Source organism: Leptonychotes weddellii, chromosome 8 (assembly GCF_054177405.1).
Source record: "Leptonychotes weddellii isolate Sample4059 chromosome 8, ASM5417740v2, whole genome shotgun sequence".
NCBI lineage: Eukaryota > Metazoa > Chordata > Mammalia > Carnivora > Phocidae > Leptonychotes > Leptonychotes weddellii.
This window is the reverse complement of record NC_138376.1, coordinates 89621229-89643998: the sequence shown is the minus strand read 5'-3', so window position 1 is coordinate 89643998 and position 22770 is coordinate 89621229. Positions and strand designations below refer to the sequence as shown.

At 42.3% G+C, this 22770-nt stretch overlaps 1 protein-coding gene across 7 annotated transcripts in view; it reads right to left on the bottom strand.

Annotated features, from left to right (window-relative positions):
- The window catches only part of DCBLD1 (discoidin, CUB and LCCL domain containing 1), a 72802-nt gene extending 59231 nt beyond the window's left edge, over window positions 1-13571 (bottom strand). For all 7 annotated transcript variants that reach the window (XM_081828859.1, XM_081828862.1, XM_081828857.1 and 4 more), the window contains exon 1: window positions 13337-13571. In XM_081828859.1, coding sequence (XP_081684985.1) covers window positions 13337-13556 — 220 coding nt within the window. In that variant the 5' untranslated portion in view covers window positions 13557-13571. The remainder of the gene's footprint in view (window positions 1-13336) is intronic.
- Window positions 13572-22770: the final 9199 nt, after the last annotated feature.

The following is a 22770-nucleotide window of genomic DNA, read 5'->3' as shown; positions in this document are numbered from 1 at the left end:
ATTTTATTTTTTTTAAGATTTTATTTATTTATTTGTGAGAGAGAGAATGAGAGACAGAGAGCACGAGAGGGAAGAGGGTCAGTGGGAGAAGCAGACCCCCCGCTGAGGGACTTGATCCCGGGACTCCAGGATCATGACCTGAGCCGAAGGCAGTCGCTTAACCAACTGAGCCACCCAGGCGCCCAGGTGCTGAAAAGTCTAAATTGCCAGAAACTCTAATTAGAATGCCCCCAACCCCCAGTATGTATCTAGGGCCCACTACCGGCTAGGTCAGCATCTCCCAAAATAGGCACTGTGCGCTTTTGAGTGTTTGGGAGACTTAAAAGGAAGTCAAGCCCCCATCTCCAAAAAAGATTTGCAAGATAAATAAGCTTGCAGAATCTCACCTTTTTCTTCAACCATAGGACATCTTGAAGCCCTTGCTTCACGGTGCTCTCTCAGGAGACACAGGTGGTCATATTCCCAGGGAACCCCTTCCTCAGTGGGCATCTCCTATGTACAGCATTCTGTGGGGCACACGGGTGGGCCAACTCCTGGGCGAGGCTCTCAAAAGTGGGACACACACAGAGATCCCATGATGGGGCTTCTGGGATTAAGGCTCAGATGCAGAGAAGTGGATATTGGCCTTGAGAGTTCTAAGAACAATACTGAAATTATACTATGTGAATCTGATATTCAAATATCTCTTCCCACTGTTGGTAAGTTACAAGTGCTTTGGGAAAATTGATAAATCGGATGCATTGTTTCAGAGAAGGTTCTTAATTTCACAGATTAAAAGGGGGAAAAATTTGTTCGTGCAGCAAAACACTTCTAAGACAACTATTTTATCTCTGTCGAATAGATGCTCAGGATAAGGAAGTCAGAGAAAAGCAGCCACTGACCTTTACTAATAATGTCAGGATGTTGATATAATGTCCAAGCTGCAGTTGCTGGAGGTGAAGATAAATGCGAGAAATCTTTCCTGTCTCTACAACGTGCTATACTTTCTAACCTTGGCTCCATGTTAAATATACATATCGCCAATATTCAGATAAAGTGTAACTGGATATTGACTCCTCCCTCCGGAATGAAAAAAAAAATCCAATATTACCAAGTATAGATAAAGTTAACCTGAGTTTTAGAAGTTAAAACTATCAACGTTTCTCTCTCTCTCTCTCTCTCTCCCTCTCTCTCACACACACACACATACACACCTTTTCACTTTCCCAGATATATTTTTCAAAAACTCAGTAAGAACCAAATGTTACTGGGGCGCCTGGGTGGCTCAGATGGTTAGGCGTATGCCTTCGGCTCAGGTCATGATCCCAGGGTCCTGGGATCGAGCCCCGCGTCTGGCTCCTGGCTCAGCGGGGAGCCTGCTTCTCCCTCTCCCTCTGCCTCTCCCCCTGCTTATGCTCTCTCTCTCTCTGTATCTCTGTGTCTCAAATGAATAAATAAAATCTTAAAAACAACAACAACAACTAAATGTTACTGGAATAGGAAAAAAATCATAAAATTGTGAAAATGCTAACACTTAGCATTTACTAAGCATTTATTGTAAAAGGTGACAGATACAGAGTATTTTAAGGGACTTTGTTATCTTATTTAATTTTAAGACGACCATATTTGACAGGCAATATTAACTTCCTTTTTAAAATTCTGAAGCATTTCATATATACACATACATCCAGATAGACATATATAAAGAGTAGTATCTCAAACATCCAAGAATATACCCCATAGCTCATAAGATAGACCATTTCCGATACAGCCCAGTCGGAGTCCACCACACCCTTTTTTCATCCTACGTCCTCCTGTTATTACCCCTGTTCTATGTGTGAAGAGATGAGGCTCTGAGAAGCCGGGTAACTCAGCCCAAGTGGCTGAGCTGGCATCTGAAACTCATCTGAACTCCAGAGACCATGGACCTCAATCACAGCGCTTTAAGGCTGTGGTTGCTAATGTCACCCAATGAGGAGGTGAGTAAACTGAGGCAGACAGCACTAAGACTTGCCCAAGCTCATGCTACTGCTGAGCAGCATGACCAGTACTAAAACCCACACTGATTTTTTTATAGCCCTAATTTTTTTGTCTCAAAATTAACAAGAGGAAAATAGTCATGTTTAATTCAGGGAGTCTTGTAAAACTTACAAGAAATTCCATCATCCTCTCTTTTTAATTATTTAAGCAGGCACTTTTTACCGCACTATTAAGGGGCAGCCTAATGAGAGGTGACTATTTCACCTCCAACAAAGTTTGCTCACTATGCTTAGCACCGATGTGGCTCAAGAATGTGCTCTGTAAATGAAGACTTCAGTGGATCAAAATGCTGCTTCTCAACCTTCTGTGGGCACACCAGTCATCTGGAGATCTCAGTAATATGCAGGGCCTGGAAATTTTGCATGTCCAAAAAAAAAAAGTTCTTGGTAATGACTATTCTGCTGATCCCTGTAAGGTATACTCTGAGCAGCAAGACACTTAAATAGCCCTTATTAGTGAATCCCTATTAATTGGGATCTTGCAGTGAATCTTTTTTTAAAAATGAAAAATCCTTGGCAAGAGAAACAAAAGCAAAAATGAACTATTGGGACGTCATCAAGATAAAAAGCTTTTGCACAGCAAAGGAAACAATCAACAAAACTAAAAGACAACCTACAGAATGGGAGAAGATATTTGCAAATGTCTTATCAGATAAAGGGCTAGTATCCAAAATCTATAAAGAACTTATGAAACTCAACACCCGAAGAACAAATAATCCAGTCAAGAAATGGGCAGATGAACAGACATTTCTCCAAAGAAGACATACAAATGGACAAAAGACACATGAAAAAATGCTCAACATCACTTGCCACCAGGGAAATTCAAATCAAAACCAAAACTGGTATACCACCATATACCAGTCAGAATGGCTGAAATTAACAATTCAACAGATGTTGGTGAGGATGCGGAGAAAGGGGAACCCTCCTACACTGTTGGTGGGAATGCAAACTGGTGCAGCCATTCTGGCAAACGGTATGGAGGTTCCTCAAAAAGTTAAAAATAGAGCTACTCTACAACCCAGCAATTACACTGTAGATATTTATCCAAAGGATACAAACATAGTGATTTGAAGGGGCACATACACCCCAATGTTTATAGCAGCAATGTCCACAATAGCCAAAATATCGAAAGAGCCCAGATGTCCACTGACAGATGAATGGATAAAGAAGATGTAGTGTGTGTGTGTGTATAATATATATATATATACATATATATACATAAAATATATATGTAATGGAATATTACTCAGCCATCAAAAAGAATGAAATCTTGCCATTTGCAACAATGTGGATGGACCTAGAGGGTATTATGCTGAACAAAATAGGTCAGTCAGAGAAAGATAAAAACCATATGATTTCACTCATATGTGGAATTTAAGAAACAAAATAGATGAACATAGGGGAAGGGAGGGAAAAATAAAATAAGATGAAAATAGAGAAGGAGGCAAACCATGAGAGACACTGAACTCTAGGCAACAAACTGAGGGTTGCTGGAGGGGAGGTGGGTGGGAGGATGGGGTAATTGGGTAATTGCGTGATGGGCATTAAGGAGGGCACTTGATGTAATGAGCACTGCGTGTTAGATGCGACTGATGAATCACTAAATTCTACCCTGGTGACTAACAATGCACCACATGTTAACTAAATTGAACTCTAATGAAGAATTTTTTTTAAAGATTTTATTTATTTATTTGAGAGAGTGCAAGAGAGTGAGCAAGCAAGAGAGCGAGCGAGAGAGTGCGCGAGGTGAGGAGCAGAGGGAGAAGCAGGCTCTCTGCTGAGCAGGGAGCCTGACGTGGGCTTGATCCCGGGACTCTAGGATCATGACCTGAGCTGAAGGCAGCCACTTAAACGACTGAGCCACCCAGGTGCCCCTTAAATAAAGAATTTTTTAAAAATTAAAAAAAAAAAAAGAAAAATCCTTGAGATACCGGTTTTATATAGTTTTATTTTAATATCTATTCCTAAAACTAGAATAAAGTCTATATTCTCAATTCTTTGACACTGATTTTCACTCTAGATTTCATTTATAAGTCTAGGATAGGCAATAACAAATTTTAGGACCTACCTTTAAGATAGGGAGACATTTCTCACATTTGGAAAAAAGTGTCAATTTAGGAATTATTTGAGCATACGGTGGAAATTATACAAAGAAATAGGATGAGAAAGTTTCTGGGAACATACATGTATGCACCATATATAAGGAAAAAGCAAAATCAATGTTTACTGACCAGAAAACAGCAAATCTCAGTTAGGAAAGAGATGGCATCTTATCATGCATCTACTGAAGGATGAAAGAGAAGAGCTGATGGAGGAAAAAAATAAACCTTATAAAACTCCTATCACATTACATAGTCCCCCAAATTACACTGCCTTTGCACATGGCACATCCTGCATCACTGAATGTATCACAATGCAATAAAAGCACATGGTTAGCTACTAATTGGGATTTGAAAAAGTCTTAATATTTCTGTGGCAAATGTGAGCATCTCTAAGAGAAACCAAAGACCATTAATTTAAAGATTTATTACATAAACAACCTCCTGAAATTGTGTATCTCCAAGGCTTCTTTTCTTTAACTCGATCTCCCCTGGACACAAGCATCCCAAGATGAAGGGCAGGAGACCATCCTAAAACATCTAGGATTCTAAGATGTGCATGCACCTGTAGCCCACTCTGGACATGCAAAATGAGTGTGCCTGGGATAAATGATTCAGTCTTTCTGAACCTCAGTTCTTTCTAGAGTACTCAGAACTGTTGGGATTAAATTAGATGCAAAAAAACACTTGCTAAATCAAAATACATATGAAGGTAGGGTTTTCAATTTTTATTTACATAAAAAAATCTGAGCGGACAAGCAACGGTCAATGGATGCTTAAACCACTAAATGAAATGTTGACGGGGAAGAGCAGCTTTACTGAGTAAGCGACTACTACTCCATAGGTTATTTTCAGGTCATAAGGGGAAAAGGCAACTTCGAAATGGAGGGATAGAGTTGTCACTTCTTGAAGCCACTGAGCATTTTTAGCACGGTGAATAGTGGGCCAATAGTAACAATAATATATGCATCTTGAGATACAATTAGCAGCACATGACGCCTTTGTGATACTTTTACAAAAAACATTTAGCCCGACTCTAATCAAGTCTGTAGGTCTAAATTCAAGTTTATAGAGAAATAGAGTGGATAGTGCACCAAGGAAAAAGATACGGAACGCAGAAGCCAGTTGGTCGAATTTAAGAGTGAGCCGTGTCACACTGTAACTGATTTCCTCCCCAGAAAATAAAACCCATGTCGGCAGGGCTTTCCTTACAGGTGACTTAAGAGACAGAATAACTAACTGTAATGTGTGGACCTTGTTTGGATCTTTCTTTGTACAAAGCGGCAGTAGAAAGATATGTTTAGGTCAACTGGGGAAATTTGAATATGACTTGAGTATTAGATGATATTAAGACAGCACTATTAATATTTTCAGGTGTGCTCACGGCATGGTAGTAATGTAAGAGAATATTTAGAGACACAAATGAAATATTTAATAGATTTTAAATACCTCAGGGGGGGAAACAGTGTTTCTGTTAAGATCTCAGTCATATAGCACATCAACTGTAGCAAAAAGGATGAAAAAGGGAAAAGAAGAAAGAAGATGGAAAACAGAAAGAAAAAAGAATTTCCTACCCACAAGGCAAGAGGGTCTCAAAGATTTTCAGACCCTTCAGAAATGGCGGGTACAGGGCCATTTCTCGATCTGTAGACTCTCTTCAGTTTTAGTCTGTTGGCAAAGCAGGGACTTCTTGAGGGGGAAAAAAGGCAAATCATGGTCCATGAAATTCTCAAAATAAGGAGCTTCTGTTCTAACCTCCTCAGAATGGCAGCAATTCAATAAACAGATTTCATGTTTCAGTGGTCCTATGGACTAGCAAGTCTCAAAAGTTTCCTCCTTTAGACTTTAATCAACTACATTTCAATATGAGGTAAACTTGCTTTTGTGAAAAGTCATAAAAAGGTTGAATTAAATCCCCTGAGCCATTTTAAAAATTCAGTGAGACCCACAGAGATGTTTACCTATATTGTCTGTAGGAAGTTTTATGCACTGGTAATTCAAATTTACTGGACTTCTTAACTTTGAATATCCATTGGCCTTGTTCTTTGTCAGAAATAATAGTGAAATAAAGTTTTAGGTTTTTCTCCTTTTTTCAAGAATAGAGTGCTCTATAAACAATCATTTAGGGGCACCTGGGTGGCTCAGTCATTTGAGTGTGCAACTCTTGATTTCAGCTCAGGTCATGATTTCAGGATTGTGAGACTGAGCTCTGAGTCAGACTCCATGCTGGGCAGGGAGCCTGCTAGAGATTCTCTCCCTCTGCCCCTCCCCTCCTCCCTCTCTCTCTCTTAAAAAAAAAAAAAATATATATATATATATATATTCATATACAACTTTTAGGCACATCCACTCAACACACTTAATCATGAAATGGAGCCAGATTAGTTCTAATTTCCAAAGATTTTAATTTTGTGATGAAAGAGAGATTATTCTTTTCCCTCCCGGTAAAATGTAAGTATGTTGGACACTGAATTAAAAGGCTACAACAGTGGTTGTGATTTGAGTTGGAAAATGATAACTATAAAACAAATGTGGTTATCAGTGAAGATAAACTACAAGTAGTCTAATCATTGATAAGGTCGACCTCTCTTAAGTATGAATTAAGAATCTCATCCAAGAAGGACCAAGAAATATATCTTACCTTTCTGACACTTAGTACATTTAAAGTAATACTTTTTTCAAACACGGTATGGACAAGCAACTTATTTCTGACTCCAAAAGCAAGGAAGGGTTATTTGAAACACACAAAAGACAAAAATCTTGACAAGATCCATAGCTGATTGGCCAAGGCAAAAATTCTATTTTTCCATTAGATATTTCTCAGTAGCAATAAATGACTTGAAAATGAGTTTACAGCTTAAAACCTGAAGGTTAATACTAAAAATAAATATAAACTTAGAATTTTTTCCCAATTAGATGGTGAAATCTTTTAATAAAATGTTAAGTTGAAAAAAAGCAGAATATAAAAGCATGTAAAGACTAGGTAGTAGAGTATCCAGGTATTAGTTTTATCCTTGTTCTTTACACCTTACACATATTTTATATATGTAATTCTGTCTACTTCATATTTAGTAAAAGTGAATTAGTGTGTAAAAGTGTGTGTGTATGTACACTAGTTGTGGGGATATATATTTGTATTTGTGTGTCTGTGTGTGCACACCAAAAGCTTGTCCTTAGTGGTTCTCTGTGTAACATCTTCCTTGCTGGGTTATGATATGTTGGTACAACATTATTTATCAATATCCTGCTTTGTTCCACAACTGTTCTGCCTTATAAGCAACAGGAAATATATTGGTAAAAGCAGTCAGAAAAGAAAGCCCTATCCTAAGAGAAATTTAGTTAAAAAAAAAAAAGCTCCAGTGTAGCTTTATAAAAATTAGAGGAGAAATGGGTAAAACAGAATCACTTAGCTATTACTTTGTTTCAATGTTATTCTTTGCAGCTTTTCCTACAAAAAAAAAAAAAAAAAAATCCACCTAAGCTACAATTACCACATAGAAGACAGAAGACATTTCTGTAAGTATTGGGTATAATTTCATACAGCATTAAAGTCCCCAGAAAGATAGTTCATTAAAACTGGACTAATAGATCAAATTGAAATGGCAGTAAACAGTCAGGGCGTAGATGACAATATGGCTTAATACAGCGTTCATGTCACCAATGTCTAAACACTGCCCCCAGTGATTTTCGGGGTAAAACAGGCCCCTGACACCCTCAATCTACAAGCAGCTGGAGATTTTGGGGGACCACTGACTTGCCTGATCCCAATCAGTATACCACTTGTTGCAGCATTCTCCAGGCTGCCAGCACCTAACCCCACGGTAGCTCTCCTCGTGTTGCCTGCAAAGGAGTCTCAGAGATTCCCAAACTTTTCAGAGTCGAATTTAGCTATTTTCTTGAATACATGGAGAATGTTTCCTAAGTCACCATGATAGTCATGTATGCAATTCTGTTTAAAACAACTTGGTGAATATTAGCTTTCACCTCATTCTCTCAAACCTCAGCCACACCATTCATGCGCGGACACAGGAAATAGTTATCTGGAGCCCTTTCTCTACCAGGCACTGTACCAGGTGCTCGTGGAGACTGTAAAAGGCTTCATTTCATCTCTACTCTCCACCATTTTCCTCCCTTTCCCCCGCAAAAAACAAAAACAAGAACCAAATCAAAACAAAACAAAACAAAAACCTCTCTTCTTCGCTGCCACTGAAAGGCAAGTTTGACAGTTGGTCTGCATTCAGCATATTAGGGCTCACAGTGAGAACTTATTTCTACATTGGGCTAGAAATCGCCATGTGGATTTTTTCCCCCATCAATTAAGTCTCTCCCACTCCCCCACCCCCAAGGCAAACAACTATTTTTTTATATATATACACAAAGCAGAGCACAAACATCTGGAAAATGACATCAACATGACTCTTCAGTTGCAAAAAGGCAAAATTACACCACAGTCTAATGAAAAATAAAATCTGAAAGTCTGGCAATATTTTTGTGTTTATCCTCCAAACCAAACTTCAAATATACCAGAATGAATCGCTCTAGTTTAAATCCATATTTTCAGACTTTCTGTGTATAAATAACAGTCGGACTAGACATTATTTTATTACTTTGTCTTGTTCTGGTTTTGACTCTCAGCTCGGGTCAGCTCTGAGTCTTTAACAACAGGGCAGGAACTGTGTCTCCACCGCCTTCTCCCCCCATTCTCACTGAGCACACATCCCCTACTGAGCACCCATCATGTGCTGGCCACTATTCAAAGCACAAAGCTCCTCGTGGGCCTTACATTCTTGTAGGGGGAAGACAGACAAATTTAATAAAAGTGTGAATGATACACTCTGGTGGAGAATGGTAGTGCTCCAGAGAAAACTGAAAGCAGGGAAGGGGAATATGGAGTCCTGGGGGAGATCAGGAAGGTTACCGGTGGTTAGGGCCATTCTCCCTGAGAAGGTAACATCTGAACAAAGATTGAAGGGGGAGGGAGTCATGTAGATATTTGGAACAAGCCTATTCCAGGCAGAGGGAACAGCACACGCAAGGGTCCGAGGTAGAAAAGAGTATGTGGTATCTCTGAGAAAGAGTAAGAAAGCCAGTATGGCTGGGAGTATGGGGGAGCATGGTAGAAAATGAGGTCCTAGAGGCAGTGTGGAAGGCAGAATAAAGGAGCCCCCACACTTGTCAAATAAGTAGTAATAAACAGTAATGAAAAGGAAGATGGCTGGCGTTTATTGAGCTTTTACTATGTGCTAAGTGCAATTCCAGATAGGTGTGTATTATCTCCTTAAAAAATACAAAACAACTGGTTACTCTAATATGTATAGGGACTTTATGCTTTAGGACACACATAGCAGTAAGTCCAAAACTCCACAGGAAATATTTCCCTGAACAAGTTTTTTTGTTTTGTTTTATTTTTCTGCTTTAACATGACTAAAACCTTCATTAAATGCTGCAATTAATTTCACCTCCCCATGCATCTTAAAAATAAAGCCATAATTCCTTATAAATGTCAGATGTCTAAGTTATTTCCAAGTTATGTTTTCTTTGTGATTTTTCAAGTCTGTTTCAGTACCACAAGGTTAAAGAGTTCAACTTATAAAGTAAAAAGTTAATAGATACAGTTTAGGATACTATTCAGAGTTCAAATCCTAATGTATCCTTTGGTTTTGTTTAACGAATCCTTTAATGTAACTTCTTTCTTTCCTGGACTATATGGTGCAACTTAATGTTTCTGAGTGTCATATCTACTAGAGCCAAAAGATATGGTACATTTTGGTCTGCTGGCACGTTCCCTTCTTTCTGCTGTTTTATTTGAAATATATATAGACATATAGAAATAAGCATGCCAAGAGAGCCGTGCTTGCTAAACACAATTAACTAATGGAAGCACCAGATGAACCTTCATAAAGAACTTCAGTAGACTCTTTATTTCTTAGTTTCTGTTTTGTTTTGTTTTTTTTAAAGATTTTATTTATTCATTTGAGAGAGAGACAGAGAGCACACAAAGCGGGGGCGGGGGGGAGGCAGAGGGAGAGAGAGAAGCAGACTCCTTGCTGAGCTGGGAGTCCTGGGCTTGATCCCAGGACCCCAGGATAACGACCTGAGCTGAAGGCAGATGCTTAACCGACTGAGCCAGCCAGATGCCCCTATTACTTAGTTTCTACTAATTAGGAAGTAATTTGAAGATATCTCCTAAACATGAAAAGATTGTTCAGTTTAACCCAAGAAACATTTATTGAGCACCTTTGTCAGGTGCTAGGAGGATAAAGACAATCCCAGTCACTCCCTCAGGAACTCAGAGTCCAACAGGGTAGAGAGAATCCTAGACCACAGAGATGATGGAAAGGCTGGGGTGAGTGCACACACTGATACAGAAGGTACCAGAATAAGCTTGTGCTTACTTTTTAAGAAGCCACTCACCCAGAACATCGGACATCCACTGTCCCATGCCTAACCAAAATATGCAGGAGTGATGACTTAAGAACAGACCTTCCGATAGTAACAAATGAGAGTTGGGCAGAATTTTTAAAGCAATTTTAAAGTATCCAATTCTATGCTTAAATTTCCTTAGAGACCAATCGCTTATTTTTATTCTTCACTAATACTTAAGTCACAAGGAGGAAATCTTTAATATACATCTCTGGATATTTTGGTGAGGAGAGAATCAGGGATTTTTAGTTAGCACAAATTCATCACACGAATTAGGATATTTTGTTCTCAAAACTTATAATCAAGGTAAGAAGACCTAAATCCAAGCCTATGAATTTATTTGAACTAATACTAAAGATCAATTTATATGTGATGTTATGTAGGATCAAAAACCATGTGAAACAATCTGTAAATATCTAAATTTAGTTAAGTTGGTCCAGAGGAGCAGGACATATAAGAAGGAGCAGAAATCAGACCAAATTCTGCTCATCAAGTGCTGGGGTCTGGGGCCTAGCAGGCTATAAATACTAGAAGAGGTGGCCACTTTTAAAATAAATAAATTGAGCAAAAGCACCTTCAGGTAAACAGAAGACTACAAAGGAACCAGTATAGCTTCCCCAGACTCTGAATAATTTCATGGACTCGGCTTATAAATATTTAAATTATCGCATTTGTTTCCTGAACCATAATCCAGGGAATAGAAGTGTAATATTAAATTGTCTATGACACAGATGGTAGCATTTTATAATCCTAACATTATAAAATGTTTCCACCATCTCAAAGCTGATTAGAATCAGAATTACCTGGAGGAATTTTTTTTTAAAGTGCCTATTCCCAGGCCCCACCCATTTGCAATTCTGATTCATAACATGAGGCTGGGGCTTTATAAAGCTTCTGGAGATAGTGGTGACTAGGCAGGTTGGGACCCAAGAAGCACCAGGCTAAGCTGACTCCAAGAATGATGAAGGTAAAATGTAATAAATGGTGTCAACTTCTCACCAAAAACAGACTGTTCTGCTAGAGCTGCCCTCTTCTAAGCATCAAGATTGCTCATATCACTTATGACCACCATTCGACTATGTAGCCAGTAGCCTCTCTCAAGACCTAAAATGGGTGTGCCTGTTTAAATTTATGGAAACTCGCAAAATAAGTGACCAAGGGCTAATGTAGAAAATCACAGATGTGAGAAATACTCAAAAAAAATCACTGATTATGGTTTCACTCAAGATGTATCAGACCAGAGTTCCTAGAAGATTTTTTTTTTCAGTAAAATGACCCAAATCTAAGTTTTGCTTCTTTGTGTGATTGAATACTTATGCCTTCATTGGTTCTTTTAACATCCTAAACACATAGGACGTTTCATGGAAACTCAAATGACATCTTCTGCCAGTCAGCTGCTATCAAGTCTCAAATTTGAAGCTCAATAAGAATCTAAGAAATCACACTTGTTCCGGAAGAACTGCTCGACAAATCACCCAGTCAACAGCCTAGATGATCGTCCAACATCTGAAACTTCATTTGGAAAAATGGATGACAGTTGTGGCCAGACTAGGACAGGAACACATTATCGGACCCATTCATAGACGTTCCATCTAATAGTGACAGAAACATTTTTTTAAATGTTTAAAACACTGATGATCAAAATCCTACATACTTAATAAAAACACACATTATTTATTAAAACTTTACAATATGGGTAGCATTCTGTTAGTGCCAAGACATATTTTGTCTAAACTTCAGCTTTAAAAACAAACAAACAAAGTGGTATGTAAGCAAACTTAGGAACCACTACTAACATCTTGAGTATCCATGTTTCAGACTGGGAATGGATACGTGGTTCAGTGAAGAAAATGCCAGCATTTGGTTTCTCTGTGATTCCTGTTTCATTAGAAAACACGGGGCCGGGGTCGGGGAGTTGTAAAATACTCTGGATAGTTAGTGCCATTAAATATCCTCAGTTGTGCAGGGGCAGAATTGAGGGAAAAAAAAAAAAACAAGAACTGAAAAATTGCAGAAAGCTGCCCTATCAGTAAAGAACTAATTAACAAGGATTTGTTGGGCTGGTAAAACGGTTTATTACTTTAATCAGGTGGCTATGCAGAGGTAAACTCGGTTGTGGACTAATCATGTCCAACCTGAAACCAAGGACCAGGTCCATAGAAAAGACCAGCCTAGTCGGGAGTCGACTCCGTCAAACACCCAGGAAAGAGCCGAGCCACATGACTCCAACTTGGGGCGCAAGCAGCACACAGGTGAGGAGCCGCAGGGCGGCCCTCCTCCCCAACCTCGGCGGAACCTCCCCGCCACCGCCCCCTCCCCCCGCCCATTCCTGCAAGCGGCAAAGGCACACGCTAGGGTCGCAGCCGCGCAGGGAGGACAGGGGACCGGGAGGGCCCAGCCGCCCAACTGCTGAGCAGCCCTGTCCAAGAAGGCTTGAAAGCAGCGTCCCCGCACACACGACTCTCCCCTAAGGCGGTTGGGGTCGTCAGCGCGCGACCCCTGGGCCATGTCACTTTTCACGGGGCCGGCGGACTCAGGAAGTCTGGAAGCAGAGTGAGCCCGGCAGCGGGGAAAGCAGAGGGAACGTGGGGAGGTGTCAAGTTGCTTCTCTTGTCGAGCGGAGAAGGAAGGAGTTGGGTGGGGGACCGATCGGAATTCTCTAACTTATTTTATACTCGAGCCGCCGTCGGCCAGAAAGAGCAGGAGTCCGGGGGGTGCAGGCGGCGACCCCATTTCCTCCCGCGCCGGGTCCCTCCAGGCCCAGCCCCGCCCGCCCTCCACTCGCCCTCCACTCACCCAGCTCGCCCGCCTGCAGCCGGAGCGGGGCGGAGACCACAAGCAGAAGGGCCAGGAGGCCGCGGGCGCCGGCCACCATGGCCCCGCCGGGCGCCAGCTTGGCACGCTCGGCCTCCCCTCGGCGAGCGCAGCGCCTCCGCTGCCCCTGCCGGGCCGCCTCCTCCGCGGCCGAGCGCGCCGCCGGGACTGGGAGCAGCCACCGCCCCGCACCGAATCCCATTGGGGCGGCCGGGAGCCCAGCCCGGCGGGGGCGTCGCCCGCCCCGCCCAGCCCAGCCCCGCGCGCCGGCCCCCAAAGGAGGAAGTCGAGGTCCCCGGCGGCGGCTGGCCTCGAGGCCGGAGGCGCACCAGACACCGCCCGCGGTCCCCTCTAGGTACCCGGGGCTCCCTGTTTCAGTCTCTCCTTTTCTTCCGCCGCTCCTCCCCCAATGCACGTGAACCTGGGAGCCAAGAGGACACCTGGCCTTGAGACCTGCCGCGAGCCCCGCTGTGCCCAGGTCCTCCCCCGCGTTCCTGAGCGCGCAGTGGGTGGGTGGGAAAAGCTGCTTTCCACCAGGGCTTTGCCAACCCCACGGGGGCGGGCATGCCAGTGATAGCAGCAATGGGGGACTCGAAATATTGTCTGATAGGTTGATGATGGTGACAATTAAAACCCAGTTCAAGTCCCTCCATTCATTCATTCAAAAGTTATTAAGGTCCAGCAGTGTGGCAGTCAGGCACAGTGCTAAGCCCTTGTGACACTTGCAGACGTTAAAAATAATCAGGCAAGTATATAATGCATATTGCAATAGGTGACGTGAAGAGTATTAGTGGAGCACATTCCGAAAGATCTAATTAGATGGCGGGGGAGGAATCAGCCAGGAAAGGCCTCACTTAAAAAGTGGCTTCTAAGCCGAGACTGGGAGAGTGAGTGGGACTTGGGAAAGCGGAAGGCGGGGGACAGGAGAACAGCCCCGGTGTGCTAAGGAGCTGAGGGAGGATAAGGCCAGAGTGTCTGGAGCATGCTGCCCAGGTTGTTACATGGCAAGAGGTGGAGGCCGGTGCACACAGCAGGGGCCGGAACGTGGAGGGCCTGGAACGCCACGTAAAGGATGCTGAACTTGATCCTCGGACCAGCGAGCAGCCACGGAAGATTGGGACGCAGGGTCTGATTCCCTGGGGGTGTGGAGAAGGGCTGGGGGGAGGGCAAGCTGGAAGAGTAGAGAGTTACAAGGTTATTACCGAGTAGTTGAGCGGGGAAGTGGCCGTGGAAATGAACGTGGACAGATTTTAAAGACTCTAACATAATCTTCAGTCAGCTCGCAGTTCTCCCGCGCTTCCTCCACTGGGCGCTGGGCAGTTTTCCTAGGTAACGCGCAGCCACAGAGCGTGCTGTTACACCAGCAGGTGCGGAGGGGAGCTTGGAGGCGAGGACCAGAGTCCGGCAGAGGTCCAATGTTCGCCGGTCACGTGCTCTTTGGACACCCGGATAGACTGTTTATACCTGCATTCATTTTTTCCTCTGTCTACTTTTCAGCTATGAGTTTGTCTTTGGCGTTTGCTTTCTCAAAGGCAGCAGAGCTTAGAGGAAAGAGCTTGGGCTTTAGAAATGAGGCTGATCCAAGTCTGAATCCCGGATCAGCCACTGACTAAGATTGATTCTCTCCAGGGCCTCAGTTTTGTTGGGGAGTATAATACCTAATCGTCCTGGTTGTCACAGAGACAAAATAAAATATGTATTTAAAGTTCTAGCCTGTCCAAGGTACTCGATAAATAGGTTTATCATATTTGTGTTAAAAGTAAATTCACACCCATGAAAATATTGAATATTCTCACACAGAAAACATGAAAGATACTTTGATACATTCAATTACTCCCTAACTCCAGCTTTCTCTGTTTCTTCTTTCTCTTCATTCCTTCGAAGAAGGTGAGTTTGGGCAGCTGCTGCTGGCCATCAGGTGGGGCTCTGTGAGCAACGAAGGAGGAAAGACAATGGGAGTATTGTTTACTAGCGAGGAATTCACCCGGTGAGCCAGGTGGGCTCCCAGTGGTGACCTTTCCCATCTCAGGTAATACCTTCATGGGAATGAAGTAATCCGTTCTCCACCAGAATCCTGAGCCACATTAGAGGCGAGTTTCAGGATCTGGTAACAATGAGAAAACAAGGCAAGTTAGATCCTAGTGCTTTCATTATGCCATCCTTCCTTGAAAAAATAAAACAAAGCATAGTGAAAAAAACTATGAAAATACAACAAATTGCTAATTATAATTTTGTATATAATGAAACAAATCAACCTCATTGCATTGATGTACTTCAACCAGAGATAGACTTTTATGTTAAGCATGTGTATCTGTTTTACTCTTTTTTTTTTTAAAGGTTTTATTTATTTATTGGAGAGAGAGACAGAGATAGTGAGAGAGAGAGACAGAGAGCAGGAGCAGGGGGAGAGGGAGAAGCAGACTCCCCACTGAGCAGGGAGCCCGATGCGGGACTCGATCCTAGGACCCTGGGATCATGACCCGAGCCGAAAGTACAGAACTGCAAGCCTAGTTTTATTCTAAAGTAGTTAGAAAGCTTTAGACTGTGGTTTCAGTTTCATAACCTAATCAATTTTATCCTTAACATATAGTAACCTTGATGTGACTATGAAGAAGACCCAATGGGATATAAATTTTAAACACAGGTAGGCTTCTACTTTCTGAATGCTCTCCCTTTTCCAGTTCAATTCAATAAATTCAACTCAATAAATTTATTTTAAACATTTCTATATGCAAAACAATGTGATGGAGATACAGCGAAAAGAAGTACAGGTACTTCTCTCTCTCCTTCATTCATAATCTAAGGATAGAAACTTCCGTTATATAGGTTCATAAGAACAATGATGAAAGTCCAGAGTATTATAGAATCACAGCAGAAGGAAGGGTATGTAACTGGATTTCAAAAGCCTGGAAGGGTTGGGAGGAATGAAGATGGGAATTAGAAGGAAAATAATGTTTGTAAAATGAGAATTTCCGAGAAAGTTCAGAAATACAGATCACAGGGTGCTCATAGGAATTGAGCCTAATTCACCAGGGCTGGGACAGTGAGTGTGAGATAGAAGTGGGAGCCTGGGGGCGCCTGGGTGGCTCAGTCGTTAAGTGTCTGCCTTCAGCTCAGGTCATGATCCCAGGGTCCTGGGATCGAGCCCTGCATCGGGCTCCCTGCTCGGCAGGAGGCCTGCTTCTCCCTCTCCCACTGCCTGCTTGTGTTCCCTCTCTCGCTGTGTCTCTGTCAAATAAATAAATAAAATCTTTAAAAAAAAAAAAAATAAGTGGGAGCCTAAAGATGCAGTGGGAGGCAGGAGCAGGATCTGAGCGTGCCCAGGGCAATGGGAAGCAAGGAAAAGTGGAAGAACTTGTTCAGATTTGATTTTTGGAAGACCACACTGGCTGTGGGGTGGGGAATGGATTGGAAAGAGGCAGAAAGACCAATTAGGAGTTTGTGGCAATACTCCAAGGCTAGAGATGATGGCACCTTCTTCCTATGCTCAAAGGGGTGGAGGATCACTGGACCAGCAGCATCAAAACAGCTGTGAACTTTCTAGAACTACAGACTCCTGTCCCCGCCCCTGTTTGGACCTCTGAACAGAATCTGCATTTTAATAAAATCTCCAAGTCAGGATAAAACCATTGGTAGATCTGAGAGATAGAGGTTAGAACCACGAGATATAATGGAATCTTAGGGTGTAGGCAGTGAGAGAGAAGGAGGATTAAATTCTGAGTGCAACAGCCCAAATAGTTGGTATCACCCACATTATCTCCTCTCTTTAACTCCCTATTGAATTCTGGTTGCTGGTGTTCATTAGTAGCTGTGTCATCTAAGCTCTAGCATGGATTCTTAAATGCCGTAGCTCACTCTGGCCAGATCTCACCTCCCGGTCCTCTCCTTTGCAGCCCCAGAAACTCGATTTTTGTCAATGTACTTGAACTTGGGGGTACCACTCCGTGGTTAACTTAATCACAGAAATATATAAACCAGCATCAATGTCCATTTATTAATACCGAAAACTATAAAATGGTGATGGGCATTTTCTTCAGCCTGAAAACAACTTTGGAAGGTAGAAACCACCAGAGGTAGTTAGGCAAACATGAAAGAAAAATAAGGCTGATTATTTTAGTGGTTCCTAATGTTTGAAGGCAACAAGTAAGAGTACTGGATCCTTCCCATCCCTCACCTCTATTAAAGTAAAAAAAAAAAAAAAAGAGAGAGAGAAGAAGAAGATATTTTGACACTTATTCAAACAGTAAGGAAGACTTTATTTGGGAATATTACAACAGGGGTCAAGACTATGGCAATAGGAAAGAGACACTGGGCTCCATTCTGAATACAGCAAAGATATCCGGGGATTTCCAGCCAACAAACAGATGGAAAATTATTAAGAGGAGACATTGAGGATAAGGGGATTCTTGCTAAACCCACTTAACAGGGTTCTTGCTGAAGACAGGTCAAGACTTGTACATCAAAGATGGAGGATGAGAAACTTGAGCTGGTATCAATGGTGATCCAATATGGTGGAGGGTTCTCTCTAAACTGACTTAGTAGGCAGACAAGAGCCCAAGGATGACCTTGGGAAAAGGACCTTGTTGGAAAAGGAGCTCAGAGAAGCCTGACTTGAGTTTGGTCAAGGAGAGAGACTTTGTCACCCCCGGGGGGGTATTTCCAGCACCAGCTCCAAACAGCTGGACTAAGCAGGCGACACCCTCTTTCAGTGGCAGAGATTGTTAGTGGAGCACAGTCACACCGGCCTCCTAAATTAGCCTTTGTCCAATTTCCATTTCTCCTTTAGATATGTTAATGTTATAATCAGACCTTCGCCATGTTCCCTCATTCTGTTTCCAATTCATTATTTATTGATCTAGTGCAACTTTCAAGGGGCAACCTATTTTCAAGTTCCAGTTGCCTGCAATACACGTGCATAGTTTTAAAAAATAGTTCTTGAAGAACATTTGTATACTTGACTTGAATCGGTTCTTAAGACCACTCTAGGACAGCTGTTTCCTAGTTGTGTCCCCAGGAAACATGTTTATTCCACTGGGAGATTTACAAAGCCCACTAAGCTGTGAAGCAAAGAAATGTATTTATTGAACCTCATTTCCCAAATGTACTTGAAATTCCATTTTTGTTTTCTGTGTTGTGTGTGGCGTGGGGCACAAGGTGGGTAACTGCATAGTTTTTATCAAACACATTCAGTGGAGAGAGAAGAGGTATGGTGGGGAAACTTCAGCTCCCAGGCTTTAAAGAGCCCATCACTGACCAGTTGCTCATTTCCACGCTCTCTAACTTGGTGTGAGATAGAGGTGGAGGGGACAGTCAAGTGTGGGTACTGGAGGAGAGTTCCAGGCTTTGCTGTCATCACAGTTCCCAACTGAAGCTCAGAGCCTTGGGCCATTTGCCTGGGTGAGGAGGGGACGGAGGGGAACTTGGAGGCTCTCTTCCATCCAGTGTCCTTGTACTCTGGGAATATCCTCCAGGAGTTATATATGTCTATATTAGCTGTCATTCAGAACCCCCAAGGTAAATGCGGAGGGCCCTCTGCTCACTCATAACAGCCACAAGCTATTGAGTTGAGTGTTGAAATCAGACCTGGCAGCTGAGTTTCAGGCTCAGCTAACAGGCTCCACTGCCTTCCCCTTTCCCCACTGGACCCTCCATCTGAGCCTAGAGCCCAGGGGAAAGAGCTGGAGAGATTGCTTGGAGAGCAAAGAATTAACAGGGAGAGGACAGCAGGAATCAGAGGGTGCCATTATGGGTGGAGCGAGCCCTGGGGTACGGGGCTGCAGGGTGTCCTAATACTGAGGCTGAAACTGACCTTTAGACCTTTAGGCTATGACCAGTGAGAGCTTAACACCAATTGGTCAGAGCTGGGGAAGCGGAGAGGAAGGGAAAGGAGAACTGAGCAGCCCCCAGTGCAGCCCGCCCCTGCCCTCAAGGTTTATGCTCTTGTGATATTGGGACAGGGGGGAGACCTTGACCAAGGATCAAGGAGAACTGGGTCTAGTCCTCACTCCACAAATTTTGTAACCTGGTACAAGTTGCCCCCCGCCTGCCCGCCGTGGCTTTACTTTACTCATCTCTACAAGGAGTGGGCTAGACTAGACAGTCTGTGATACTTCCTGCTTGGACATCCAGGATGCTGTCTTGATGCTAATGTGAGCTGTTGGGGAAGTGGCGGTGATCCCTTGGGATCTCTGGAAAGTATTCTTGGAAGCTGAAAATGAGGAACAAAAACTTTCAAGGAGACTTGGCCCCATCCTTTGGCCTGCCCACGTGACTCTCATGTACTCAGACCCGAGGGCTGAGGGTTTCAAAGAACAGGCATCTGCCGTGGATGGGGTGAGAGTAGAGCATCCACGAACACCTCACGGTGAGGACCAGGAGGGAAATCAGGAAGCTTGGGACAAATGAGGGCTCTCCATTCAAAAGCCTGGGCCATTTATCTCAACTTCTGCTCAGAGATTAGGTCCTGATTTTTATCTTCTTTCCTTCCCCTACATTCCTCCATGTGATCCGACTTTATAGTTGGAAGAAAACAAAGACTATTGCAGTCACCAGTCCATTTCAGCAGGAGATGTGTTTCTCTTTGGCGACAGGATAAGCCTTACAGCAGAAAGACCTTGGCCCAGGTGGCTAGCCTACCCTAAGAACCCTTCAGCCCTGTCTCCACCCAGTGGTTTGTAAAATCCGACAAATTTACCAATTCATATCCCGATAAACATCTTGAAGGCAGAAACTCGGCGAAGTCTAAAATAAAAAGCCCTGATGATGAGTAGGAAATGGGACTACTCCTATTAAAAACTAGTACCCACTTTTCTTTTCTAAAGCCTTTTATCTCTACCTTCACAAGCCTCATCTCAAGAAAAGGTCTTCGTTTAGTTAAATAGATGAAGGATTGAATTTCAGCTTAAGAGACAGGCTTTGCCTTTTCAAAGAGGATGTTTTCCCTTTTCCCTAAAAATCTGAATGTTTATGTCATATGACTTAAAAAAAAAAATCATGATTCCAGACCACAAGGAGACAATCATAGGTTGGAAAAAAGGGAGATAAAAATCTCGAAAATAAGAAGTTGAGTAATCTTTTCTGAGCACAGAAATTTCTTAGTAAACAGAGAGCCTTTTATGGGTTTGATTCTGAAGTCTTTATTTAGACAATTCTCTTAGTTAGTGGAATTTTTATTTGAACAGAGAGCATAGAATGAGATTGAGAGGCAGGTTAAAAGGAATCTAAAAGACTTGCCACTCTGTTAGCAGAAGTGCCATGGAGAACCAGGCAGTCGGACACCAGGCTGCCTCGTCTGGCCCTCCTCACCCCTTCCCTGCCCTTAGCCACTCTGCTGACTTCTCAAACTTGCCAAAGGAAATCTTGAAGGATACAGGTTTGGCAGACTTTGGTTAAAATATTAGCTAAACTGTTTCTACCCTTTCTACCCTGTCTGTATTTGTCGGTCCATAGCAGAGGGGCTCTTGAAAAACAACATCAACTTTCTCTGGCCAGTATTTTCTGTCCCTACTTGAAGGTAAACCCAGTTGGCTTTATTTCTGAGGTATAGCCTGAAGACTGGAACACACTCATCTCTCTTCCTCTTTAATAGTAAGACTTTGATTTATATACCATTCATTCACTGATGAAGGGGAGACACTTGACAAAATTCAGCAGTCATGGGGCATCTGGGTGGCTTAGTTAAGTGTCTGACTCTTGGTTTCAGCTCAGGTCATGATCTCAGGGTCATAAGATTGAGCCCCTCTTTGGGCTCCACGCTCAGCAGGAAGCCTGCTTAAGATTCTCTCTCTCCCTCTGCCTCTCCCCACCCAGCCACAACCCGCCCCCCCACCGCTTTCTCTCTAAAAAATAAAAATAAAAGATTCTCTCTCTCCCTCTGCCCCTCCCCCTCCCCCGGCTCTCTCTCAAAAAATAAATTAAAAAGCTTTAAAAAGGGGGCTCCTGGGTGGCTCAGTCAGTTAGGCATCTGACTCTTGATTCGGCTCAGGTCATGATCTCAGGGTCATGAGGTCGAGCCCCACATAGGGCTCCACTATGGGCATGGGGTCTGGTTAAGATTCTTTCTCTCCCTCTGCCCCTCCCACCCTGCTCTCTCTCTCAAAATAAATAAATTAATTAATTTTTAAAAATTCAGCAGTCACTCATGAAAATAACTCTGGAAAATAGAAATAGAATGTCCCTCAACTTCAAAAAGAACATCTACCCAAAAACCTACAGCTAACATCATAGTTAATGTGAAACCCTGATGCTTTCCCACTGACATTGGGAACAAAATAAGAATGTCTGTTCTCCCTGCTCTTCTGTTTTTATTCAACATAATGCTGAAAACTTTAGCCCATTTAATCAGGCAAAAAATAAGAAAAGGAAAATAAAGGGCATACGGATCAGAAAGGAAGATATAAAATGATTCTTGTTTGCAGATGACATGACTGTCTATGTAAGAAAGTCCCAAGGAATCTACCAAAACTTTTAGAACATGTAAGTAAGCTTAGCAAGATTGCTGAATATAATATAAACCTACAAAAATCGATTGTTTCTATATTCTAGCAGTGAATGTGGGTGTCAAAATCAAAAATACAATACCATTTACAGTCCCTCAAAAATGAAATACATGGGGTAAATCTCTTAAAACATGCATAAGACTTGTACGCTGGAAACTACAAAACACTGGTGAAAAAAATCAGAGGATCTAAATTAGCGGAGAGTCCAACAAATGATGTGCTGGGGCAACTGAACACCCACAGGCCAAAAAATTAAAAAAAGCTTCAATCCAAGTTTTACAGTGTATACAAAAATTAACTCAGAATGGATCATGGTCTTAGGTGTCAAACATAAAATCCATGAAATCTTAGGAAAAAATATAAGAGAAAACCTTTGGAATCCAGGGTTAGGTAGAAAGTTCTTATACTTGGTACCAAAAGCACAATCTCTAAAAGGAAAAATTGATAAGTCGAAGTACTTTAAAATTAAAACCTTTTGTCCTGGAGGGGGAAAAAAAAACTAGCTAAGAGAATGAAGAGGCACGTTACAGAGTAGAAGCAACTCTAGCAAACCACATATCTGACAAAGGTTAGTATCTAGAATGAATAAAAAACTCGTAATATTTAACAGTATAAAACCTAAACACTCCAGTTAGAAAATGGGAAAGACATGAAGACACATTCCCCAAAGAGGATATTTGAATGATCAATAAGCACATGAGAAGATACTCAACATCATTAGCTATGAGGGAAATGCAAGTTTAGACTATGAGTTATCCATACACACCTATCAGAACAGCTCAGTAAAAATGGTGACAACACCAAATACTGGTGAGGACATGGAAGGCTGAATCACGCATACATTCCTGACAGGATTATGAAATGGTACAGCCAGTCTGGAAAATCATTTGCAAGTTTCTTTCTTTCTTTTTTTTTTTT